At 61.3% G+C, this 25,036-nt stretch overlaps 2 protein-coding genes across 5 annotated transcripts in view; one reads left to right on the top strand and one right to left on the bottom strand.

Annotated features, from left to right (window-relative positions):
* Positions 1-14,866, top strand: part of EZH1 (enhancer of zeste 1 polycomb repressive complex 2 subunit) — a 30,725-nt gene extending 15,859 nt beyond the window's left edge. For 3 of the 4 annotated variants that reach the window (XM_084301221.1, XM_084301220.1, XM_084301219.1), the window contains exons 2-20: positions 1,510-1,630; positions 2,235-2,363; positions 2,605-2,724; positions 3,804-3,924; positions 4,566-4,739; positions 5,643-5,745; positions 6,012-6,175; positions 6,990-7,081; positions 7,663-7,837; positions 8,139-8,335; positions 8,796-8,887; positions 9,432-9,472; positions 9,908-10,033; positions 10,988-11,166; positions 11,631-11,726; positions 12,225-12,306; positions 12,436-12,516; positions 12,667-12,751; positions 12,859-14,866. In XM_084301221.1, coding sequence (XP_084157347.1) covers positions 1,514-1,630; positions 2,235-2,363; positions 2,605-2,724; positions 3,804-3,924; positions 4,566-4,739; positions 5,643-5,745; positions 6,012-6,175; positions 6,990-7,081; positions 7,663-7,837; positions 8,139-8,335; positions 8,796-8,887; positions 9,432-9,472; positions 9,908-10,033; positions 10,988-11,166; positions 11,631-11,726; positions 12,225-12,306; positions 12,436-12,516; positions 12,667-12,751; positions 12,859-12,919 — 2,235 coding nt within the window. In that variant the 5' untranslated portion in view covers positions 1,510-1,513 and the 3' untranslated portion in view covers positions 12,920-14,866. Of the gene's footprint in view, positions 1-1,179; positions 1,310-1,509; positions 1,631-2,234; positions 2,364-2,604; positions 2,725-3,803; positions 3,925-4,565; positions 4,740-5,642; positions 5,746-6,011; positions 6,176-6,989; positions 7,082-7,662; positions 7,838-8,138; positions 8,336-8,795; positions 8,888-9,431; positions 9,473-9,907; positions 10,034-10,987; positions 11,167-11,630; positions 11,727-12,224; positions 12,307-12,435; positions 12,517-12,666; positions 12,752-12,858 lie in introns of those variants that run through there. The other variant, XM_084301222.1, reaches the window with a different exon arrangement.
* Positions 14,867-16,066: 1,200 nt separating this feature from the next.
* Positions 16,067-24,686, bottom strand: CNTNAP1 (contactin associated protein 1; the record flags this gene model as incomplete). The annotated part of the gene is made up of 24 exons (XM_084301364.1): positions 16,067-16,257; positions 16,363-16,410; positions 16,549-16,782; positions 16,875-16,968; positions 17,053-17,180; positions 17,261-17,497; positions 17,584-17,823; positions 17,907-18,125; positions 18,199-18,366; positions 18,739-18,866; positions 18,953-19,109; positions 19,196-19,399; positions 19,517-19,636; positions 19,735-19,841; positions 19,907-20,078; positions 20,162-20,311; positions 20,403-20,664; positions 21,071-21,214; positions 21,305-21,489; positions 21,576-21,779; positions 22,025-22,172; positions 22,278-22,471; positions 22,700-22,801; positions 24,608-24,686. The coding sequence occupies 24 exons, from the start codon at positions 24,684-24,686 to the stop codon at positions 16,067-16,069; spliced, it is 3,915 nt and encodes a 1,304-aa protein (XP_084157490.1).
* Positions 24,687-25,036: the final 350 nt, after the last annotated feature.

The raw sequence follows: 25,036 nt of genomic DNA, 5'->3' as shown, positions 1-25,036 counted from the left end.
AGCCCGGGGCTGCTGGGGGGGTGTGGGGGGCACCGGGGGGGGGCAGAGAGGGGCCCCCGGGGGGCTGCTGGGGGGGAGAGGGGGTAGTTGGGGGGTTGGGGGGCAGGTTGGGGGGGTGGGGGGCAGAGTGGGGCCCCCATGGGGCAGATCGGGGCTTGGGGGGGTAGTTTGGGGGGGCTGTGGGGCAGATCCGGGTCCCCGTGGGGCAGATCGGGGCTTGGGGGGGTAGTTTGGGGGGGCTGTGGGGCAGAGAGGGGTCCCTGTGGGGCAGATTGGGGCTTGGGGGGCAGTTTGGGGGGTGTGTGGGGCAGATCATGGTCTCTGTGGGGCAGATCAAGGCTTGGAGGGGCAATTTGTGGGGGCTTTGGGGCAATTTGGGGGTTGTGGGGGGAATCTGGGGGGGCTGTGGGGCAGAGAGGGGTCCCTGTGGGGCAGATTGGGGCTTGGGGGGGCAGTTTGAGGGTGCTATGGCGCAGATTGGGGCCCCTGTGGGGTAGATCGGGGCTTGTGGGGGCAGTTTGGGGAGGCTGTGGGGCAGATCAGAGCCCCTGTGGGGCAGATCGGGGCTTGTGGGGGTAGTTTGGGGGGACTGTGGGGCAGACTGGGGCTCTGTGGGGCAGATTGGGGCTTGTGGGGGCAGCTGAGGGTCCTGCGGGGTAGCTTGGGGCCTGTGGGGCAGGCCAGGCCCCTGTAGGGCAGTGACTGTGTGGGGCAGGAGGCTTGGTCTGACCCCTCCATCCCCCCCCAGCCAGGCTCCCCCCAAAACCCTGCGGGCTCCGAGGGTAAAACCCCATTTCTGTAGGGTTTTGCTGCTGCCAGCCCCCGGGCACGAGGCTGGGGGGGGCTGCAGGGAGGGCAGAGCCCATCCGTGCCCCGCAGGAGGTGTTTGCAGCAGGGTTTGGAAACCCTGGGGGCCAAACCCTGGGGAGGGGGCTGCAGCATCCCTTCCCCGGGGGGGGGGCGAGCAGGGCTGCAGTGAGGCTCGAAGGCTGCCCCTCGTCCCTCCTCGAAACCTGCTGGTTCCTGCTGGTAACCAGCGGTGCCTTCCCGAAGGGAAGGGCTGCAGAACAAACAGAAATCCTCCCCGGCCTCCTGGCAAGGCCAGCAAGGCTCTCTCTGGACGTGAGGAGGCTCCTGGCGGTGTCGTTTTGTTCTGCCGGTGCCCTGGGCAGAAGGAGAAAGGGGAACGCCGCAGACACGTTGCCCGTGGAGGATTCACAGGAGTTCACGCAGGGCAGAGGCAGCTGAATCCCTGTCAGCACACGCAGTTCTCTTGCTGCTTACATCCAAGAGCTCTCCGAGCTTTTCGGTGCAATTTGTGCTCTTAATTGTTCCGTAAAAAGGACTCGTGCAGATTTATGTGATTATTTTTTTCCTAGTTAAAGCCTGTGATGCATTTAAAATCCACGTGTTGTTTTTTTTGTTTTTTTCTTTTTTTCCTAATACCACTCGTTTGTAACGCTAAGCTCTCCGTTGTTTGATATTTACTCTTCCTGCGTTTTTTTGTAGAAAAATGGAAATCGCCACTCCTCCGACGTCGAAGTGTATCATATACTGGAAAAGGAAAGTCAAGTCCGAATACATGCGGCTTCGGCAGCTCAAGAGGTTTCAGGCGAACATGGGAGCCAAGGTAAAGCTGGAACGAGAGGTGCCAGCTCTAGCTGGGAGGATTTCTGCTCGAGCCTTCGCTCTGGCTTGCAGCGTTTGAGCAGTTTTCAGCTGAGTGCTTCACAGGGAGAGCTGCAGAATTGCGTTTCAGTTGTAGCCATGGTAAGCCTGAAGAGATTTCAGCTCCCTTCGTGCTCCGTGGTTGGAGCAGAGCAGGGTAGGCAGCTCGGCTGTGTAGGCAGAGAAGTTCCCTGGCTGGGTGCTTGCAGAAGGTGCAGGGAGAGGACTCCTTTCCACTTACCCTGTGAAGTCTCTCCTTGCTTTAACCCCCTGGGTGCTAAGGCTCTGTGGGTTTCTGCCTCTGCTTTTCTCCGTGGCAGGTAAGATTTTAGAACAGGTTGGATCCGATCAAGAATTATTAAAAGCTGCTGGCTCTTGCTACGTGTTCAGCACAGTTTTGTACCGATGCTGAGGTTAATTAGGATTCCTTCTAACGAATGTCATCAGTCTGAAGTGCTCTGCCTTGGCTACGTTTTGATACGTGAAACAAAATCTCAGGAGGGGTTTTGATGTTCTAAACCTCGACGTGATTTTTAAGTTTCCAGTGCTTCTTTCCCTCGTTTCAGGCTCTTTTTGTGGCCAACTTTGCAAAGGTTCACGAAAAGACTCAAATTCTGAACGAAGACTGGAAGAAGCTTCGAGTTCAGCCAGTGCAGTTGATGAAGCCGGTCAGCGGGCACCCCTTCCTAAAACAGGTAGGGAGAGCAAAAGAAAGGCACAGCAGCAACAAAGGTGAATCAGAACCAGGGCTTTGCAGGGAACAGTGAGGATAATTTATAGATAGTTTGGTAAATGGGGGGGAGAAGCTTTTACTATCGAGGAGCCACAATGAGTGACCGCAGCCCTTTGCTGTGTTTGTCCTGAAGTGCAGTTTCCTCCTGTGGCTGCCTCCCAGGGGCTGTTTCCTCACTGCCCTTCTCTTCATTTCTCTCCCAGTGTACCGTGGAGAGCATTTTTCCAGGATTTCCAAGCCAGACGCTGTACATGAGGACGCTGAACACCGTGGCTCTGGTGCCCATCATGTACTCCTGGTCCCCCCTTCAGCAGAACTTCATGGTAGGTACGAAGGCTCTGCGGAGCAGGGTCTTTGTGAGATTAGTGCAGATCTTTGTGAGATTGGTGCGTAACCATTACGCGGCTGTGCAGTGATTAAACCATCCTCAGCCAACTTGTCTCAAGCGATGTCTGCTCAGGAGATGAGGGGGAGCATCGCTTTATTTGCTTGTTGTGTTGAACCCCACATCCAAGCTGTTTTACCCAGCTAGTCTCTCTTCCACATCTGTCTCCTTGATGGGGCCACCATTATTGCCTTATTTCACAGGATTCTAGGAGCAAATGCTTTATTTGTTTGCCTGGGCAGGGCTATTACCTTCTCTTTTTCTCCTTTAACTTCCCTTTTAAATGAAGACTCGCATTTCTTAGGCAGGTCCTTTCCTCTGTGACTGGATTACTCTGCTGCTCTGCTTGTAGGGATGCTATCGAGGATCCCAGTAGCATGGAGGACGATTTCAATACTGTTTTGTCCTGGCTTAGTTAAGATTATTTACAAAGCAGACTGCAGCTAGCCTGTCCCTTTGCCCAGTGTGGGTCTGTGTGTGTATTCCTACAAGCAAGGAGCTCCGTGGGACCAGGTGTAGCAGGCTGGCACTAGGAGATGTGACACGAAAAGGGCCCCTCGCCGGTGCCATGGCAATGAAAGCCAAATGTCCTTGCTCTGTGCAGCTGATGTGAGAATGCTTCTCAGCTCCAGCTGTATCCCTCCTGGGATGAGTTGCCATTTTGCCTTTCACTGCCCTAGTCCCACGCCACCTTAATCACCATGACCCCTCTGACATTTTCGCTTGTTTATTATTCTTGGCAGCGTGCACCTTTCTGAGTTTCCATAACCCTTGGATGCGCTGCTCTTATTTTTTTTTTTTTAAATCAGATTGCACTTTTTGGCATCAGGGTTATGCTGCTGGTACGGAATGACAAGGAAATGTCAGTGATGAGACAGCCAAAACTTCTGCTGGGGAGGCTGAACCTTTGCTTTACTGTGTGGTCTGTGTGGAATGGACGGCAGCAGCCCTGGAGGCACAGCCTGGGTGGGAATCAGCAGGTGCTGGGTTACTGAACATCATCTGATCTCTGTACAGGTGGAGGATGAAACTGTTCTGTGCAATATCCCGTACATGGGAGATGAGGTGAAGGAAGAGGATGAAACCTTCATTGAAGAGCTCATTAATAACTACGATGGGAAGGTTCACGGAGAGGAAGGTAACATGGGAGCGCTCCGCACTGTCCTTTCACTGCCCTCTTGCAAATTCGATATCAAAGCAGTTAAGAAGTCAAAAGGTGGCAGCAGTAACCAGCTTTTCTCTGAGAGCTCTTAGAGGAGGAAAGCAGGAATGTGCCTGTGGTGCTGGTTTGCAAGGACACGGTCCTGCCTTTTGATACCCCGCTCTGTTCTAGGCCCAGGATGCTCTGGAGCCAGAGCTCTTGTTCAGGGGCATCCACAGGCAGTTCTGGGAAGCCAAAAAATGTGCTAGACGTTAGGAGGAGCTCAGCAACATCGTTTCACTTTTACCTCAGCCAAGACTTCAATCGTTCTTTTCAGAGATGAAAAGCCAGCGAGTTTTCCTCCGTAGTTTCCTTGCCCATCGTAAAGGTCTGTCTGGAGGGAGGAAGGCTGTGGAAAACTCTCTGGTGTGGCCTGTGCCCAGATTCACAGAAATAATACACCACTCTTATGACTCTGTAGCATTAAAATCCCACCTATCCTTCCCAAATTGCCAGGAAGGTTCTGACTGATAATAATAATGATAATAATACCCGGTGGCTGGCTCATGATTTACCACCCCGAGGAGCACGAAAGATGATGGCCCTCCCGCAGCCTGGCTGACACCACTGTGTTTCAGAAATGATTTCAGGGTCGGTCCTCATCAGCGACGCTGTGTTCCTGGAGCTGGTGAACGCCCTCAATCAGTACTCGGACGAGGAGGAGGAAGGACACAACGATTCTGAGGCTAAGCAGGAGGATGGGAAAGAGGAGCTGCCAGTCACAAGGAAGAGGAAACGAACTGCAGCGGAAGGTGGGTTTGGCTGCAGAAAATGGGGCTGTGATGGTCGTGTTTCCATCCTACCTTGCTTTAGGAGCTGCCCAGTGCTCTCCTGCCCTCGCTCTTGTGGTTACTCGTGTGTCACTTAGGGGCAGTAGCCAGCTTGGCAAGTTCTGGTGCGGTAGATGAAAGGAGAAGGGAAGCCAGTTATTCTCACTGTCCCCTGCGGACAGGATAAGCAGTCATCAGCTTTAAGTGTAGCGAGGAGGAATTCAGATGAGTCATCTGGAAAGCCGTGTAATGGTACGATTAGCAAAGCAGGGGGGTATTACCTGGGGAGGATGTGAGATCTCTGCTCTTGGAGGCTTCAAAGCGCCGGCCTGGCAAGCATCTGTCAGTAGGTTTGTAGGGAGATCTCATTCTGCTGTAGGACAGGGAGGTGAAGCTTCTCAAATCCCTTCCAGCCTCCTTTTCCACCTATTAGTGTTCATCTGCCTCCTCCTGTGCCACCTGGGGGTTTTGCTGCGTAGAAGCAGCTCTGGTTCGTGGGATTTTCACATGTCCTGCGTGCCCTTCAGAATGCTGACGGGGAGTTTCACCTTTGATTTATAGCGATAGGAGCAGCACAAACACCAGCACCTTTTGCAGACGTAGGAAAGTATTGTCTGTAAACCTTGTCTTGGTAAAAAAAAAAAAAAGCAATATTCCACACGAAATCAGTAGTACTTCCATCTACACATGATGCTAATTGGAAGGTGGCAGAGTGCAATGCATCTGGAAACAATTTAGCCTGGTTGCAAGACAGAATTGTCTGTGTGCTTACGGTTCTGTCTCTTAAAACGCCATCCAGAACACCTCCTGGAATCGCCCTCTCTGGAAAAAGGAGAGGCACGCTCACGTCCAGCATAACCGAGCAACTCTCTTCTTTTTCCTTAGGTAACAAGAAGTGTTCAAAGAAGCGGTTTCCAAACGACATGATTTTCACTGCCATTTCTTCCATGTTCCCCGAGTACGGCTTTCCAGATGACATGAAAGAGAGGTAGAAGTTGCGTGTGTTGCTTATTCCCTTTGTTAGTGACGGCTAAAATTTGTGTTGTAGACAACAGCCCTGTGCTTTGGGCAGAAAGCAGAGCTCGCTTGGCTGCGGGCGCTGTGAGCAGAACATTTTTTGAGTATTAGCAACTTTTGGTTTAGCCTCAAGGTATCCGAGCCAGAGTCATGAGACCTCAGTCACACAAAGCCTTGTAAAACGTCCCGAATTAGGAAAAAAATGCACACGGGTGGCTGTCTCTGTTTGCTCCATAGGTACCGAGAGCTCACGGAGGTGTCGGACCCGAATGTGCTGCCCCCGCAGTGCACCCCCAACATCGACGGGCCCTGCGCGAAGTCGGTGCAGCGCGAGCAGTCCCTGCACTCCTTCCACACGCTCTTCTGCCGGCGCTGCTTCAAATACGACTGCTTTCTGCACCGTAAGTGCGGTCTTTTTTAATTTCCTCAGCGCTTTGTGCTCCTGCGTGCCTCGCTCGGCGGTCGCCAGAGGGTGACGCCTCCCTGGCGTTGGCAGCGGAGCCTTTGGAGGCTGTCAGGTGCCCCCAGAGCCTTTTGGAAAGACAGCTCCACCAATTCCCACGAGTGGACGGAAAGCAACCCGCCTGGCAGCCCGCTCTGGCTCACCGTTGTTCGTTGTGCTGTGCTGGGCCTCCTGGCACTTTTGTTCCAGAAGCAGTGCTGTGACTGGGCTTCGCTCTCACTTCGCAGAAGCTCGTCAGGGAAAGGCCAGGCTGTCACGCTTCCAAAGTCTGGACATGCCCCCGCGTTTTGTTGCCTCGCTGGAACTTTCAGCTCCATCTTAGTCATGTTCCTGCGGTTTGTTCTGCCAAAGGCTTTTTGGATAGGGGTTAGCTGTTGGACCTGCTGTTTCCCAGGTCTGAGAGCTTCCCTGGAAAGTCACAGGACTCTCTCCAGTGAATTATTTATTTAAGGATCTATTATTAAGATCATGCAGTCGTACTGTTTCAGCCTGAAAGCAGACATTTTTTCTACAGCCTCTCCTTCCCAAGTGTTTCCCCTCTGATGCTAAGTTCCCATCATCGCTAGGAGTCGGGCTGGCCAAGACATCCCCACCTTGTGCCCTGCTCTTGGGAGATCTGCTCCTGTGCTCCTGGTCACTGCCTCAGGCTCCCACTCGCCTTCACTCCCCTCGTGCTGTCCCTGTCCTTTGCTCTGTGGTGGGTGACCCTTGTTGGAGAACACTGATAGTAAAGCTCACTGTTATTTTTTCAGCTTTTCACGCTACTCCCAATGTGTACAAACGAAAGAACAGAGAGACGAAAATCGAGCCGGACCCTTGCGGAGCAGACTGTTTCCTCTGGCTGGTACGTTTCTGCGCTGCAGCTTCTGAAACCACCGTAGGAAGTGGCCTGGCCAGCCGTGCTTTTCAGTACTTTGTGGGTCTTTTTTTCCACAACTTTGGTGATTTTTCAGAATTGCCTAATTCTGAAATCTCACCCGATTATCTCACCGGATTATCTCGTTGTCACTGAATGTGGGGAAGCACGGATCCAGAGATGAGCCTTACTGGAAGCGTCTTCATGTCACCTTCAGATTATCCGGCTGAGATATCAGCGTCTGAGGGGAGCTGCAGGGCTGAGGCAGAACAAAGGCCTGGAAGATGTAGAACAGAGGCCGGGAGGGTGTCATTGCCAGGGCAAGAGACAGGGAAGCAGGCTGGAGGAACGAGGTGAGGGATCCAGCCCGTACCGGGCGGTGATGCTGAAGGCCACGAAGCAGCAGGGTGCAGTGCAGGCAGCTGGCAGGGCCGTGGCACTTACTGGAGGTGACCCTATTCCGTATGACAGGCCTCCTGCCTTCTCGTGGTGGCAGGAGGGCTTCTCCCAAGGCCTCTCCGCGCGTCCTGGCTGCGTGCCACCCACCCTGTGCTCTGCTCTGCTTGCAGGAAGGAGCCAAGGAGTTCGCTGCGCTGCACAACCCGCGGTCCAAGTGCTCGGGCAGGCGCCGCCGGAGGCACCATGTGGTCAGCGCTTCCTGCTCAAACACCCCGGCCCTCGCTGAGACACGGGAGGGAGACAGCGACAGAGACACGGGCAATGAGTGGGCCTCTAGTTCCTCGGGTACGGCGCCGTCCCTGGAGACAACCCTCTCCCATTTAGTGCTGTGACAAATAACGAGCGGGCGCTGCCACACGCGGGGCTCCAGCTATCGCTGCTCTGTCACTGTGTTGGGGCCGTGGAATTCAGAGCTGGGGGTGACAAAATGCCCACAGCTGGCCTTAAGCAAACACAGGGGACGCCCAGTCCTGCCCTGCGCTGCGGTGGGGTTCGTTATCCTCATTGTCAGGCACGGCAAGGAAGCCGTGACAGCAGGGGTGTGTTCTTGCTCATCCCTGGCCCTAACCTCTGCCTTCCTCGCCAGAGGCAAACTCCCGCTGCCAGACCCCCACCAAGCAGAAGCTGAGCCCGGCCTCGTCCCAGCTGTTTGCGGTGGAGACGCAGCAGGAGCCGGTGGAGTGGACGGGAGCCGAGGAGTCTCTCTTCCGCGTCTTCCACGGGACCTACTTCAACAACTTCTGCTCCATTGCCAGGCTGCTGGGGACGAAGACGTGCAAGCAGGTACGGCCCGACCTTCTGGTCTGGGCAGGCAGGCACACACAGCACCCGGCCCCGGGGCAGGAGGGAGCCCTTTGCTGCTGCTTGCTGCTTTTTTTTTTTCCTTCTTCCCTGCTGTGAACCGCCTGGAGGAGCGTGTTGCATCAACGCTTTGGGAAGCTGGGCGGTGTTATTTTGCAGCACGGCTGCTGGTCACAGAACAAGCCCCGCACACGTGCAGTGCTGTGAGGTTTTTTTTCAGCGTGCCTTATCCCAGCCTGGTGGGACAGGGGGTGGTTTTGTGTCCCAGGCCAGAAAAGCAAGAACACCCACAGCTTGGTGAAACTGGGGGCAGAGCTGCCTGCTTACTGGGACCCCCACCGTGCGTGTGTGTGCTTGCACTCTCTCCATTTGTGCTTTAGATAAAGGTGACTTGGATATACTGAACTTTATTCTTCTTTTTGCTTCTGTTTTTTTTTGGTAGGTCTTTCAGTTTGCAGTTAAAGAATCGCTTATAACAAAGCTGCCAACAAACGAATTAATGAATCCATCCCAGAAGAAGAAAAGGAAGCACAGGCAAGTGTTGGACAAGCTTGTTTTGTTCTTAAAAACGCAACCAGATCCACTGCTTTTCGTGCCAAAGCATTCCTGGTAATCCCCATCTGGCTCCCATCTGCGCACACTTCTCGCTGTCACACAGGGCTGATTGTGCTGCCGGCTGGGAGCTGGCCCCTGGCCCTTCTGTGGTGCTGTCCTCCTGCTCGGGGAGCTCTGCGGGGTCCTGCACCCACGGGCTCAGCCCCGGAGCAGAGGTCAGCACGGTGGCCGTGCCGTGCCGCACTGCTGCAAGGAGGCCGGCGCTGTCCTGACAGCAGCCTCAGCCCGAGCTCCCTGCCTCCTAACCTACTTTCTGTGTGCTGATCCGGCGCATCCAGCGTGATTCTGGCTCTCAGGCTTGCCTTAAATAACTCCTGTAGCTGCGCCGTTCTCATCTTTCTGCGCCGCGCGGCCGCCGGCTGCTTATTAATGCACTCTGCTGCCAGGCAGCCCTGCTGGAATCGCCTGGCCCCAGCTGGCTGCCGGCGCCCCCACCCCTGACACTTCTCTGCTTCTCTCGCAGGCTGTGGGCTGCGCACTGCAGGAAGATCCAGCTGAAGAAAGGTAAACGTCTGCGGCTGCGCTCGGCTGCGGTTTTGCGTGGCCGTTCTCCCCCGGGGGGCTCGCACAGGACACCGTGTCCTGCTGTCCGTCCCGGGGTGCAGGGGGAGCAGCTCCCCACCGAAGGGGCCGGTTTTTGGTGCCCCTGTGGCTGTGCCACCCCCATCCCTGCCGTGCCAGCGCTCTCTCCCAGGCGGTGGGAGAGGCAGGGTCCTGCTCCAACCGGAGGGGGGGCTGAGGTTTGGCGTGCAGTCCCCGTGCAAAACGGGCTGCGGAGGTGTAAAGCAGACGTGTGTGTCATGCGTTTGTAATTACAGCTGTGTGCTGGGCGCTGCTGGGCTTCCTGCCCTCTGCAGGCAGACGGGGAACGTGCACGTGCTCTGCTCCGGAGCCCCGGGCGTGCAGCTTCTAACCCTGCCTTTTCTCCTCTTGCTCCAGATAACTCGCCTACCCAGGTGTACAACTACCAGCCCTGTGACCACCCCGAACACCCCTGTGACAGCTCCTGCCCTTGCATCATGACCCAGAACTTCTGCGAGAAGTTCTGCCAGTGCAACCCTGACTGTAAGGAAAAAGCTGGGGCTACCAGACCCGAATGCAGGCAGCTCTTCTCACCCAGACAGGGGGAGGGCGCAGCCCTGGGGCTTGCTGAGGGCCTCTTTTATCCCTGCCTTCGTTTCTCTGTCCGTCTGCACCAGTTGGATTAGCAGAGAGATAAATCTAAGGGGAAACTCTGTTCCATGCTGCCCCGTGTCCCCCAGCAGCAAGCGATACAGGCTCTCGTTAGAGATTGCTCGTCTGCATCGAGCACCAAGCCCTGGGTGTCGCTGCCAGTCCCATGGAAGGAGGACGTGTGGCCAGCAGTTAGGGTGGGAGCTGGGGCATTGCTCTGCCACGCTCGTTTTCCCCTCTGGGCTCCCGTTCCCAGCTCAGGGATGGAGATAACAGCATTTGCACACATAACTGGGGCTTCTGAGGGTGGATTTGTGTCGGGTTATGACACAGCATGGGGCTGGAAGGGCTAGAAGGTGACAGGGAGCCAGCTCAGGCTCAGCTTCTCCGTCCTGACCTGTTCATATTATCAGAGCTGATTTCAATTTGCACATAATTAGCCCCGAGAGGCAGATCAAGCATCTCCAGCTGCAGAGGCAGGAGGGATCCCACGTGTGGGTCTGTCCTCTGCGAGGTGTGAGTGGCCCCCAGGCTGTTGCTCTGCTTTCTGGCTTTCAGCCGTGGGTGCCCAGGCTGAAAAATGTCCCTTTATCACGTTACATCCTTCGGTGAGGATCTCCCATCTCTCCTTCCCGGAGCAGAGGGGCTGCAAAGCTCGTTATTAGCACAAAGCCACCTTCCTCGTGTTAGCTGCGTGGTGTGCAGGCAGCCTGCCCCTTGCTCACAGCCAATTTGAGTTCTGTCTCTGCACAGAGCCCAAACAGCCTGCCAGGGCGAGACCCGGCTCAGCAGGAGCTTCTGTATTTTGTTCCCTGTCTTTGAGAAACCCACGCTGTGTTCCTGCAGGTCAGAATCGCTTCCCAGGCTGCCGCTGCAAAACCCAGTGCAACACCAAGCAGTGCCCCTGCTACCTGGCCGTGAGGGAGTGCGACCCAGACCTCTGCCTGACCTGCGGGGCTTCAGAGCACTGGGACTGCAAGGTGGTCTCCTGCAAGAACTGCAGCATCCAGCGAGGCCTCAAAAAGGTATCTGCGGTGTTGCCGTGGCTCTGGGCTGCTGGCAAAGGGCTGCCTTCGGGGCAGGGTTGATAAACGGATCGCTGCGGTGTGGGAGAGGGGGTGGGAGCCACCCGCAGCTGTCTGAGCGAGGGAAAAAATCAAACAGAAGCTGCTCTGCCCCAGGCTCCTACAGCACTTACTCTGGAGTATGGATTATGGGTGTGAAAATTGGGAGATGGGGGGGGATATGAGGAAGGGTGAGAACAAGGGAGTGTGAAAAATGGCTCCAAAGAAAGGTCAGGTCTTGAATTTTGCTGGTCAGGGCAAGGGACTGCGTATAAAAGAGAGAGAAATTCAGAGCATGGCGTGGTTGCTCCTGGGCACTGCCCTGAGCCCAGCACAGACACCTGGGGCTCGATCCCTGCGCTGCTTTGGAGCTGGGGGTGGTCGCTCTGCCCACCCGAACTGTTTTCTTCTGGCCTTGGCTCTAGCACTTGTTGCTGGCACCTTCGGATGTCGCTGGCTGGGGGACTTTCATCAAGGAGTCCGTGCAGAAGAACGAATTCATCTCGGAGTACTGCGGGGAGGTCAGTGCTGTTATCAATGGCTCAGTCCTCAAAATAGGGTTATAATCAAAGCTTATAATTTATTAAAAGAATAGAGATGTTAAAAGGATTGTGATATATGTTCATCTGATTCGTGTCAGTATGGAACATATATCACAGTGCTGCCCCGTGCTCGGGTGGGTGTGCGTCGTGGTTGTGCTGCTCTGTGGTTATCTCAGGGGCCTTCCCCAGCTCAGCCACGGCCACAGGCTCCCTCTGACCCAGCTTAGAGGTAGAAACCCGTGCCATTTCGGGACCCAGCTCTAAGCCCCACACCAAGGAGGGATGTCTGGTGTGTGTGCGTGCTGCTCCCCGGGAGCCCAGCTCCTCCTCTGCTCCTCCTGAGCCCTGGCGAACCCCCACCCGCTGGTGTGGACGGGCAGGAGGCACCTCCAGGAGATCCAAGAGCGTTGTTCCTTGCAGCCATCCTTACCGTGCCCTCAGGCACTGAGGCTCTCTCAAGGCGTTCTCCTTCTCCAGCTTATTTCGCAGGATGAGGCTGACCGGCGGGGAAAGGTCTATGACAAGTACATGTCGAGTTTCCTCTTCAACCTCAACAATGGTAACTCGCCTGGGGTTTCAAGGGGTGGCAGGGGCTGGTGGGTGGGCAGCCTCGAGCCCCTCCGTCCCGTGAGCAGCGGTTTTGTCTTCGCAGGGCACTGCAGAGCTCTCTTCTTTTGCCTTTCGACAGATTTTGTCGTCGACGCCACTCGCAAGGGAAACAAAATCCGCTTTGCCAACCACTCCGTGAACCCCAATTGCTACGCCAAAGGTGAGCTGTCCCCAGCCGGGCAGGTCAAGGCTGGGGAAGGGTCTCTGGGAGAGACCCAGAGGGGTCGCTGCAGGTTGGAGCCCCACAGGGGAGCTCCAACCCACCCTGAGCTGCAGCCGCATGTCCCCGACGTTGTCCCTCTGGTTGCAGTTGTGATGGTGAATGGAGACCACCGGATAGGAATCTTTGCCAAGAGGGCCATCCAGGCGGGAGAGGAGCTCTTCTTCGATTACCGGTAACGTGGGGCTGGGGACCCCGGGCAGGGCTTAACCCTGCTTTCCGTGCACATTTTCAGGGAGTTCAGAGGTCGTTCCAGCAGCTGTGGCTTTCCCTGTCTCGTAGGTACAGCCAGGCAGACGCCTTGAAGTACGTCGGCATAGAGAGGGAGACGGATATCATCTAGGCTGTGTGCCGGGGGGGTCCCCGCACTCCTTGCTGCTGCACCTTGTAAGCGATGCCATGTTTGCTTCACGCTGACATGACTGCTGCCCGTGTTCCCCTTGCTGTGTTTGTCACAAGTGCTACTTGCTGCCCAGACACCCGGAGAGAGACTTGGGGCAGGAGCGTGAGCAGCTGCTGCCCGGGTATCAGCTCTGCCCAGCCCCGGCACCTTCCCTGCTGGCTGTCTCCTGGGCTGGAGGGAGCCTCGTGGACCGAGGCGGCTGGGGCTTGAAGAAAAGCCACGGTGCAGAAGGTTTCCAGTCGCCAGCTTTCAGCCTCTTCCCATTTTCTGCTGACTGCTGAAAGCAAGCGAGGGGCTGCCTGCACCGAGACCCTCGGGGCACAGCTCCGGGGACAGCTCCAGCTCCCCAGGGACAAACTCTGGTCCCTGGTGCTGCCTCTCGCTGCCCTTCTTGTCCTGCCGACCAGGACAGCGACAGCATTGGAGCTGTGGCCACATGCCTGCACGTCCCCGAGCCTCACAGCTGCTGTCCCTGGGGCTTTTTTTCCCTCTGCCCCAGCTGGCTGGAGGACGGGGACCACCAGCACGTGGCTCGTGTGGCACGATCCCCTGGGACGGGGCGAGCAGCACTATGCAAAAAGTCACTTTGGGTAGGGAAGCTACTGAGCTGGTTAGAGACGAAATTACGGGGGTGCTGCTGCAAGCACAAGGGGAATCCACGGAAAGAAAGCACTGGGGGGTGGGAGGGAGCCCTCCCAGCCCACAGCTGGCTGGGTCTGCTGGGGCTGGGACAGATTTGGGGCTGCGGGGGGAGCCCCCCACTGCTCGGCTGGGGCTGCAGCCAGCCTGGGAGCTGGGGCTTTGGCCGCGCTCCAGGCAGGTGCTTCCTGACCACGCAGTACCAAAGCTGGTTCCCCCACCCTGCTCTGCCAGGGCAGTCCTTTTTGGAGAGGCATGGGCCCTTGGAGATGCATCGGGTGCTTCAGGAGCCTTTTTCATTGCACAGAATTGCTTGGATGTTGTTTCGGTGAGGTTTGAGCAGGGCGCAGCAGACTGCTGCGTGCGGTGACAGAGGGGAAGACTCCCCAGAAAGCTCTGCGGAGGTTTCTGATGCTTTTTGTCCTGGCCTTGGCCTTTGGGGATAAAGGGAAAACGTTCTCTGGCAAGGTGAGGTTTGGCCTTAGCACCCCATGCAAGAAGAAAAAAAAGCAAAAAGCACTTTAAACTAAGCATTCCCAGCCAGGCAGCTGAGCCCCGTGCGCTGCCCAGGGTGCTCTCAGGTTGGGGGGGGGGACCACGGAGGTCCCAGACCGCCACCGTCCTTCGGCAGCACCTTTGTGGGGCTGCTTGTCCAGGCCTGGGTGGGTGGAGGGAGGGATGGATGGATGCAGGGAGGGGTGGATGGATGGATGGATGGATGGATGGATGGATGGATGGATGGATGCCTCTTCCCTGAGCAGGGAACTGAAGGTTGGGGCTGTCCCCAGGAGCCACGTGTGCTGCCAGCTGGCCTGGTGCGGGGAGCTGGGAGCTTTGGACTCCTGTACCAGTCCGGAGCGGTGCTGCAGGACGGTGTTTGTCCAGGGCTGGAACCACAGCCCTGCTCCTTTGGGATCCCCAGGGCTCCCACGCAGGGCAGGGCACGGCCCCCATCGCATCCCCAACCGCAGAGAGCGCCCTGGGTCTGCACGGGGAGCTGAGCCCCTCCTGGCCCGGGTCTGCTCCCGTCCTGCCCGCTGTCCACCCCGCCTGGCGATTTGGGTCCGTCTGGAGCAGCGCTTGTACCCCAGCCCCTCTCCCTCTCCCCCATCCCTGCTCCCGCTGCCTCCATCCCCTGGCTTGCCCCGGCCCCCGCTGTCCGCTCGGTGTCCTGCGCCACGTTGGCCGTATCTGCACTATGCCAGGCTTGTGTCTGTGGTTCGTTGACGGTGAATTATAATGCACTTTAAAAAAGAACGTGGCTCGTAGCCTTTGTCACAATAAAGTGGTCGCCAACACCCCGCTGCGGCTCCCTGCGCTCTGTTCCCCGGCGCTGCCCCGCAGCCGAGCGGGATGAGCCCCCCCATGCCGGGACCCAACCCGGGCTTTGTGGGTCCCTGCGGCCCCGGTGGGTGGTGGATGTCCCGTGGGGATCACCCCAGTCCCCGGTGCTGGGGAGGAGCGGAGCCGCTCTCCCTCCGCACCCAAGGGGAGGCCGGGGGAGCGCGTCCAACGCCGTCGTTCTGCCTTTATTTGAGGCTCTCCGCATCTCGTCCAACAAAACGGATTTTTTTTTTTTTGTTGTTTAAATAAAGTGCCCAGCGGAGCCAGGCCTTTGGGTAGATAAATGCATTTCTGTAACATCGTCTGAACCACGATACAGCGCGCGAACGGGCTGGCGGTAAGGGCAGGACGAGCACCCCGGGCGGGGAAGTAGCGAACTACGGACCACTTACCACGACACTTCGACCGTGTAACACCCGACGTAACGTTCCGTTTTGCGTTTTTTTTTGTGTGTGGTTTTTTTTTTTTGTTTTGTTTTGTTTTTATACAAACCGAGAGAATTTAAAAAAAAACACCGGAGTGTAGTAGAATATCCAGCGACGACGACAAGAACAACGACACCGAAAAAAAAAAAAAAAAAAGGTAGAAAGGATCATCCGTACCTGACGGTCGGAAAGCAGCATCTCAGCAAAGTGCGGTGGCGTCATGCGCGGTGCACGCACGGGCAGGGTATTGCTGGGGCGCCCCGGGGCTGCGCTCCGAGGCTGGCTATTGCGTGGTTTCCTTCGTGGCTCTTGCTAAGCGAGTAAAGCAGCAGGTAATCGAGGCGCGAGCGGGGCGGGGGGCACCCCCACGGTGCTGCTCCCCCCCTCCCCGCAACCTCCGCGTGGGCTGCGAGGTGCCCCCGGGGGGGGGGGGTCCCCGCCGAGGAGCAGGGCTCTGGCAGCGGGTGGCCTCCGGCGGAGGGGTCTGGGGGTGCCGGTGGCCAGGTTGGGCTGGAGGTGGCCACGCTCCGGCTCCGGGGCCGGCTTCGTCTCGGCGGTGCTGGCAGTTCAGGTGTGCTCGGCCCTATTGGTCCCGCGACGCTCGCTCCTGGTCTCCGGGCGGCCCCCGCCGTGGCCGTGGAGGGGGGCTGCGAGCCCGTCCCACCCCTCCCCGGCCCCGCTAGTCGCCTTTCGCCTCCTCCAGGATCTGGGGCAGGTTCTGGTCTTTGCGCACCGACAGCGGTTTGACGGTGCCGCCGTAGTCCTGGATGGCCTTGGGCTCGTTGGTGTGGTACGAGCCCTTGTAGCGGTGGTAGTAGAGGTAGAGCAGCACCAGCAAGCCCCCGAGCAGCAGCAGCAGGAACGTCACGACTGCGGGGAAGGCGGCGGTGAGGGAGGTTGGGGAGGGGACCCGGGGACAACCCGTGGCACGGTGGGGGGTGGGGGGGGAGGACGCCGGCCGGGGGTGTCACTTACACCCGATGATGATCCCGATCCAGCCGTCGTCGTGCACGTGGGGGAACTCTGCGGGGACAAAGCGGGTGGGTGGGATGGGGCCACGGGGTTCTGTGCCTCCGCATCACCCGGGCAGAGTCTGGTGCTTACCAAAGGGGGGCTCGGGGACTCCCACCACCCCCCCCAGGCTCCCAGCACAGCACCTACCCGTGGCCATGTACCAGGGGTCCATCTCGGGGGGGATGAGGATGGTGGTGAGGGGCAGCATGGAGGCGCAGCTGGACTCCACCAGCTCCCCGCGGATGCTGTAGGGCCGCACCAGGCTGGTGGGACGGAAAATGGCTTTGAGGGGGACGATGCTGTTAAACTTCACCCCGGAGAGGCAGCCCGAGAAGCCGGGCGTGTTGTAGCGCTGGATCTCGGGGTCGATCACGCCGGTCTCTGCGGGGGCACAGGAGGAGGTGGCTCAGCCCCCGCCAAGGACCGAGCTGGGGCCGAGAAGACGCTGGAGCGAGGAGCAGGACCCAGCTCACCCATCACGCGCCCCAGGTACAGGTTTTTGGGCGAGTCCAGCTTGCTGTCCACGAACAGAGAGAACTGCTGCTCCATGACGGGCAGGTAATCCACCTGGGGGGGGGGCAAGCACGCAGTGTCAGCACCAGAGGAGTCTCCTGCTCCCCCTGCCATCCCATCGGTGCCCCGGCCCCGTACCTGCGTGTACAGCGTGCGGTGCAGGCGGGTGATGTTGACGTGGTGGGGTCTCCCGTCCGTCACCGGCTTGGTGGTGAGGGCGAAGACGTAGGGGCTGGTGCCCAGCTGGTAGCGCAGCTGCAGGCTCCCTGCGGGCACAGCACCAGGCGGCTGCAGCGCCGCTCATCGGCCTGGGGACGGTGGGGAGCCCCCCCCCCAGGACCCTCACCGTCATCCTTAATGAGCACGGCCATGTAGTCCTTGACGAAGGAGCTGACGTAGAGCAGCACGGCGGGCGCCGAGGTGGTGCTGAAGCTGAAGCTGACCTCCTCGCTGGTGAGGTTGTAGCCGGGCAGGGGCTGCCAGGGGCTGCTGACGATGCTGGCGAACTCGCGGGCGGCGTACAGCGACATGGGCAGGATGTTGTAGCGCACCCACGTGCCCTCCTCGAAGTACCCTCCGATGTCTGCGAGGGATCCCACGGGGGTGACGGGGGGTGCCGGCTCCTCTCCCCCAGCCCGGCCCCGCAGAGGGTCCCCCCGCGGTGCTCACCGTGGTTGCAGAAGGGCCCGTCGAAGGCGGAGATGCTGCAGTTGCAGCTGTAGTGGCTGTAGCGCTCGACGCAGAGCCCGCTGTTCTGGCAGGGCACCGGCGGGTCCTGGCAGTGCCCGGTGCAGTTGACCCGCACGCCCTCGGTCTCGTTGGCCTTGCCCTCCAGGTTGAGCGTCACCCCGTTCATCCGCAGCGCCCGCAGGCACCCCAGGAACGGGCGCATCTTGTGCTCCGCTGCGCCTGCAGCCGGGACGAGACTCAGCGCCCTGCGGCACACCGGGGGGGCACCGGGGACGTAGGGCACGGAGCGGGGGGTCTCTCACCGACGTAGAGGGGTCTGTCGAACTCGAGGCGCACGAAGCTCTGCGGCGGGGCTGGCCGCACCACCCAGGGCAGTTTGTCCACCCGCAGCCGGGCCAGCTTCACGTTGAGCTCAGCCTTCACCTGGTGCCACTCGTCGTCGTTCCAGGGCACCGCCGAGCGCACCGTCAGGTTCTCGTGCCCGTTGCCGATGTCGTAGGCAAACACCACGTCCCTGGTGGCTGCGGGGACGCGGTGTCGGCAGGGGCACCCCAGCCCCGCCGCCCCCCGCGCCCCCGTTACCCGTGCCCGTACTGTTGAGCTCCACGCGGACGTAGTTTCGGGAGCCGGGGTTCTCCAGGAAGACGCCGGAGGGGGCGGTGGTCTTGAAGTAGAAGGAGATGTCGAGGCTGTGGTTGGCCTGGAAGGTGGGGAAGAGCAGGGCTGCGCCCCTGTTGAAGGAGACGGTGTTCCAGGTGTTGCCTGCGGGGAGCAGGAGAGGATGAGAGGTGGGCATGGACCCTGTGCAGGGATGGACCCAACACAGGGATGGGACCCAACGTGGGCATGGACCCCATGTGGGAATGAACCCAATGTGGATACAGGACCCAGTGTGGGCATGGAACCTGCATGGGTATGGACCCAATATAGGATGGACCCTGTTCAGGGATGTACCCAACACAGGGATGGGACCCAATGTGGGCATGGACCCCACTTGGGAATGAACCCAGTGTGGATACAGAACCCAACGTGGGCATAGACCCAACGAGGGTATGGACTCAACGTGGGCATAGACCCAACGTGGAGACAGGACCCAACATGGACACGGGACCCAACGCAGCTCTGGCCACTCACGGTCCCCATAGCACCGCAGGGGCCCCAGCAGGAACTGCGCTTCGGAGCCGGAGCGGTTGGTGTCTCCCACCACCACCTGCGTGACGGGCAGGTGGTCCACGAAGGTCAGCAGACCCTTGTCCGTCCTCCTGCAGATGGCACGTGCATCAGAGGGGCTGCTCCCCACCACCCCCCTGACCCCCCCCAGCCCGTGCCCGCAGCCCCCAACCCTCACCACAGCGTGTGGTCGGCGTCGCAGTTGCAGAAGTACTGGGGGTCGACGCAGTTCTTGTCCAGCCCGCAGGCGCAGCGCTGGATGCCCGGCCGCGAGCCCCCCCAGTAGTAGTGCCGCTCGTTGTTTCGGCCCATCCAGAAGCTGTAGGGCAGCCCGGCTGGGGGCACAGGGGAGGGTAAGGACATGGGCAGGGGGACACGGCACGGCCCCGCGGCACGGCCCCGCTCCCCTCCCGGCGCTCACAGGGGGTGTTGAGCAGGCGGGAGTTGTAGCAGTGCAGCTCGATGCGCTGCTCGCAGTACTCGGAGGCGTTTGCCAGCGCCGAGACCTCGGCCCAGGAGGCGTTCCAGTACTCCACGGCGCCCAGGTAGGGCTGGTCCACGCTGGAACCCGTCACCCGCGTGGCATAGTGGCGGTTGTGCCGTATGATCGTCCATGCTCGGTCCTCTGCAGGGCAGGGGGTGTCAGGAGAAGCCCCCCGGGACGCCCCGGCTCGCTCCATCCCCGAGCCCGGGGTGCAGGGGGAGAGCCCGGTGCCTGCCCCCGCCGTCCTGTCGCGCCCACCTCGTATGTCACAGTACACCGTGAAGGGTTTGAGCGGCCCGCTGCCGTCCGGGTCGATGGTGTAGTTCCCCGAGGTCTTCCCGCTGACCCGGTAAGCATCGCACGACTCCTTGTAAAGGGCTGGAAGAGGGAAACGGGGCGGTGGGATGGAGAGAAGATGGGCACCCAGGGCCGGAGAGAGCCGTGGGGGCCGTGGTGTCCCGCCCTGCTGCGCTCACATTTGTGGCAGGTCTCTCCCTTGTACCCCGTCAGGTCGCAGATGCACATGAAGTCGTCCCAGGACTGGACGCAGCGGCCGTCGTGCTCGCACAGGTTGGGGGTGCACCTGGGGGCGCAGAGGGTTTGGGTCCCGGCCCCGCCGGCCCCCGCGCCCTCTGCCCGAGCCGGTACCTGTCCGTGATGCCGCAGACGTTGAAGAAGACGTCGGCGTACTTCCCCAGCCGGTGCTGCACCAGCATCTCCAGGTCCACGGGCTGCATGTCGACGCTCAGCATCTGCAGGCAGCCGTGGAAAGCCGTCTGGTTCGACCGGCAGCCGGTGAGCGAGGCCGGCTTGGGGCAGCCTGCAAGGCACGGGGCGAGGGGGTGAGCGGCACACGGGTACCCCACACAACCCCCCACACACCCCTGCCCACCCTGCGCCCACCTCCGAAGAAGTACTGGCTGCCGGTGCGGAGCTGGAAGGGGTGCGCCACCCGAAATTCGGCACCATCGTCATCGTCGATGGTCACCACGGCCGAGCCTTCCCGTGCCACCAGCTGCACCGAGTGCCAGAAGCCGTCGTTCAGGCGATGCCCTGCGTGGGGGAGAGGTGGGCGTGCAGTGGGGTGGGGGGCACCGACACCCCAACGGGACCCCCAGACCCCATATATCAGCCCCCGGCCCACCTGCGGCGAACTCCAACTTCTTCTTGCCGGGTTGGGCGATGGAGACGTTGATCTGGCCCTGGCTCAGCACCATCTCCAGGGAGCCCAGGCGGTCGGCGAAGCTGGTGTAGAGCAGGAGCCCGGCCATGTCCCAGGAGCGGAAACGAAAGCTGACGGCCAGGCGGTTCCTGCGGGGGATCCCCGGCACCTGCACGTAGTTGTTGATGCCGGCGAAGGTGATGGGGGTGTTCACCTGGTCCTGGCAGTAGTGGCCCACGCTGCCCTGCGGGTGCCCACGGGAGGCGGTGAGGGATGGGATGCTCCCGTGGCAGGGAGATCTGCCCCGTAGCCCCCCCCCCACCAGCCCCGATTGCCCCGCTCGATCCCGTTGCCTGGTGATGCCGGGTGGGTGCCCCAGGCCAGGGATGACCTCGTGCGGTCGATGCGGGGCCGCTTGGCTGAGCGCAGCAGCCTCCAGCCTCACATCACCCGAAAACACAGCCTGAACCTGGGAAAGGGGTCACCCCATAGCAGGGACACGGCCCTAGGGAAGGGGTCACCCCATAGCGGGGGCTGAGGACCTGGCCCCCACTTGGAAACGGGTCACCCCACAGCAGGGGCAGCACCACCGAGGAAGGGGGCACCCCACGGTGGGGCTGGACCCCTGCCCCCTAGTCTGGGGGCTGCACCTCGAAGCGGATGTTGGATCTCCGGTGCCGGGCCAGGTCGGCGATGTTGACCCCGTTGAAGATGATGTTCTCCACGCAGCCCCGAAAGTTTTGCCGGTAGGTGAGGTGCTGCTTGTCCTGGTCGATCACCCCCCCGAAGAAGAGCTGGGAGGCAGAGAGGGGGGTGCTCAGCCTCACTCCAAGGATGCTGTGGGGCCGGCAGCCTGGCAGCTTCCCCCCGCTCCCCGGACCCACCTCGGTCTCGAGGTCGAGGTGCTCGAAGGTGCCGTGGCAGCGGAAGCGTTTGACCTCCCCGTCCAGCGTCAGGTTGACGTGGTGCCCGTAGCGCTCGATGTGCAGCGAGTGCCAGTGCTGATCGTCCAGCAGGCTGCCCACCGCCACCGTGGTGTGGCCCTCGGTGGCGTGCACCGGGCTGCTGCCTGGGGAGGGGACACCGTCACCCTGCGGCCCCTTTGCCCACGGCCCCTCTGATCCCCCCGGTCGGATCCCCACATCCCCGGCTCACCTAAGCTGATGTGCAGGAAGAGCTGGGCTTGCTTGAGCTCCACCGTGATGTAGTCGCCCTGCGAGCCCTCCCCGTGCATCAGCACCCCGTCCTGCTCCACCGTCTTGAAGTTGAAGGAGATGTCGTCTTCCATGGTGCTAATCTTTTTGGCGCGGAAGCGGTAGGAGATGGCATCGTCCCCGTCGAAGTACAGCACGTGGGACCCTGGGGGAGAGGCAGGCTGGCGTTTGGGAGCGCTCCTCTCCAACCCCGCTAAGAGCTGGGGCAGGTTTATGTCATAGCCAATAATGGCTGCGGATTGCTTGGACGCAATCCTGATGGAAAAAGGGTTTTCTGGGCATGCCAGAGCCCGGCTGCAGCGCTGGCCTCGGTGCAGGAGCTGGCCCCGTGCCCTGCAGGTCCCTCCCGGGTCCCTTCCCCGCACGGGGACCACCGGGGCCGGTACTCACGGTAGGGGCAGCCGTAGAGGCCCAGGCGCAGCCCAATCTTCCCCCGGGGGTTCCAGGCCACCGGGATGATGCGGATGTAGCGGGCGAGGATGGGGTAGTGCAGGTCGTGCCGCACCACCCCGCTCTCATTCACGTTCCCAAAAAACGTCTGGGGACAAAGGGGCAGCTCAACGCGGGGCCAGCTGCCCCCCCTTCACCTCCCTGCTCCCAACAGGGGACCCCCAACCCCACGGGGGGACCCCACGGCTCCTACCCAGTTGCTGCCCTGCTGGAAAAAGGGTTTCCAGCTGGTGGGGTGGTCCCCGTAGAGCACGATGTAGCGCGTCAGCCAGTCGTACGTGTTGAAGGTCCCCTGCGTGGCCACCGCGTTGATCCTGTGCTTCTGCATCAGGTCGATCTGCAGCCAGGGCTGCTTGTCGCGGGGGTCGGGGGACCAGCCGCTGGTGCCTGCGGGATGGGGGGGTTCAGGCAGGACCCCGCAGCCCCAAAAAGGGCCGCCCTCAGCCCTGCCATTGCACCCCACTCGGGGAAGCCTCCCGTGCTCTTTGGGGATGCTGAGGGTGAGACCTTGCAAGGAGCCCCCTCCCCACAGCCCCCCAAGCTCCGTGGCAGCCCCACGGTGGGGTGGGGTCCCCATGTGCTGTCCCTGACCCCACAGGCGGGGGGGGGACTCACTGTGCAGCCGGGCGAAGCTGGCTGAGTAGAAGATGTTGTATCTGGAGGAGGCACCGATGGACGAGGAGTAGAGGGGCGCGACCAGCTCATCGTAACAGGGTCCTGCGGGGGAAAGGGGTGCTGGGCACGAGGGGGGTCTGGCATGGGGTGCGGTGACCCCACGTCCCCAGCAGAATGGGGGAAGGGTGGGGAGCAGCTCCGTGGTGCCAGGATTAAGGGAGGAAGGGGTGATGGAGGCAGGGGTGATGGAGGCAGGGGTGATGGATCCTTAGGGTGATGGAGACGGGGGGTGGCGGATCCACGGGGTGGTAGATCTATGGGGTGAGGGACCCACGGGGTGACAGATCCGTGGGGTGGAGGAGGCAGCCAGCCCCCAGCCAGCCCCTGAGCCCCATCCTGGTGGCAGCAGCAGCAGCAGGGCCCTCTCCCCGCACCGTGACCCAGCGGTTCTGCGTCTCCACGCCCCGCTGAGCCCAGCGCCGAAAACCTGCTGGGGGGGGGGGTGGCGGCAGCGCAGCCATTGCCGGCCCCTCCCGCGGTCCCCACTTTTGGGAAGGGTCCTCACCGGTGGCTCATGGCCCCCCCCAGCCCCCTGCAAAGCCGGAGGAGCGGCGGATCCTTCCCTGGCAGCTCGGCTCCTGCCTCTGCCCTCCCACTGCAGCGGGAGCTGACGCACCTCTGCGGGCTCCCGGCGCCGCACCAGCACCAGCAGCCTCCGCACTGCCGTGGGCGGCCGGGGAAGCCCCCTCCCCACCCAGCCCTGCACCCCCCCCAGCCCGGTCCCACACGGCCCAGGGACAGCTGCTGGGCCGGGAGCCCGCTGGGGGCTCTGGGAGGGGGGGGAGAAGGGGGAAGGAGGGGGAGTTGCAGGGGTGGGGGGGGGGGGGGCGCAAATCCTGGTGGCATCCGCAGAGGGGACCATGGTGGGGATGGGGGCTCCGAGCCCCTCGCAGGGTGGGGGTCGGGCAGCCCCCGGTGAGCTGTCCCGGAGGAGCTCCGGGGGGGTCTCCTGCAGCCGGGGGGGGGGGTTGGCTGGGGACAAGGGCAGCTGCGGTGTGCCCACGATGCCAGCCCCCCCCCCCCGAGCCTCCATCTCTCCCTGTCTGCCTCCCCATATAGATCCATCCCCCCATAGATCCATCTCTCCACAGCTCTACCCCCCCATAGATCCATCCCCGATAGATTCATCCCCCATAGATCCTCTGCCATAGATCCACCCCCAAAAAATCCCCCCCAAAAAATCCCCCCCCAACCCCCTCCATCCCCCTATACCCCCATCATCACCCCCTGCCTCCCTCTCCCGTACCCAGCGCCCCCCCCAGCACCCCCCCCCGCTGCCCCCCGCCTCAGTTGGGCTGCAGCCCCCAGGCCCCGACCCTCCCCTACCCCTGCACCCCCCCTGCCCCTCCCCAGCCCCCCCCCTGCCTTGGGGCCAGCCCCGAGCATCCCTGCGGCGCTGCCCGTGGTCCCGGTGGAGCCGCACCGGGGGGCTCCGGGGGCTGCCCCCCCCCCGCCTCGGGGTACCCGGTACGGTCGTGGGATACAGCTCCCGGTGCTGAGCATCCCCGGGACCACCGGAGACACCGGGCCGAGCCTGGGGACGGGGGATGGGGGGGGGGGTTGCGGCGGGGCAGCGCCGGGCGGGGCTCGGGGGGGGGGGGGGGGCGCCCGGCCGCTGGGTCCGGCGGTGACCTTGGGGGAAAAGAGCCGGGAGGGACACCGGGGGATGCCCGGGAGAACCGGGGAACCGGGGCTGGAGAGAGGTGGGGAGGGGGGGGGGGACACAGACACCGGGGCTGGGGGGGAGGACCGGGGGATGCTCGGGGGATGCTCGGGGGATGCTCGGGGGCTGCCGGGCTCCGTCCCGCAGTGCGGAGCGGCGGCTCCCGGGGCCGCGGCCCCACTTACGTGCGAGGCAGCCGGGGCCGGGGAGGAGGAAAGAGGCGCAAGAGGCGAGCAGGAGCCCGAGGAGGCGGCGAACGCCCATGCTGGGAGCGCCCCGAGCGCCCTCGGCGCCGCCGCTCCCGGTGCTGCAGCCGCGCGGAGGAACGGGACCGGCGGCTCCACCCACGGGGCGGCCCCGGGACGGGCGGGGTGCTGGCACGGGGATGGGGCCGAGCGCTGAGCCCCCCCCCCCGACCCCACCGAGATGCCGCCGAGCAGCCCCAGGAACCCCCGGTCCCGGTCCGCGGCAGCCCCGGGTGTCCCACCGAGCATCGCCGGGACCCCCGGTCCCGGTGTTAATAGTCCCCGGTGTCCCACCGAGCACCCCCGGGACCCTCAGTCCTGCCCCCGGCAGCCCTGGGTGTCACACCGACTGTCCCCAGGATCCCCGGT

Source organism: Netta rufina, assembly GCF_964035555.1.
Source record: "Netta rufina genome assembly, chromosome: 24".
Lineage (NCBI taxonomy): Eukaryota > Metazoa > Chordata > Aves > Anseriformes > Anatidae > Netta > Netta rufina.
The sequence above is the reverse complement of the archived record's forward strand: the minus strand, read 5'-3'. Positions and strand labels throughout refer to the sequence as shown.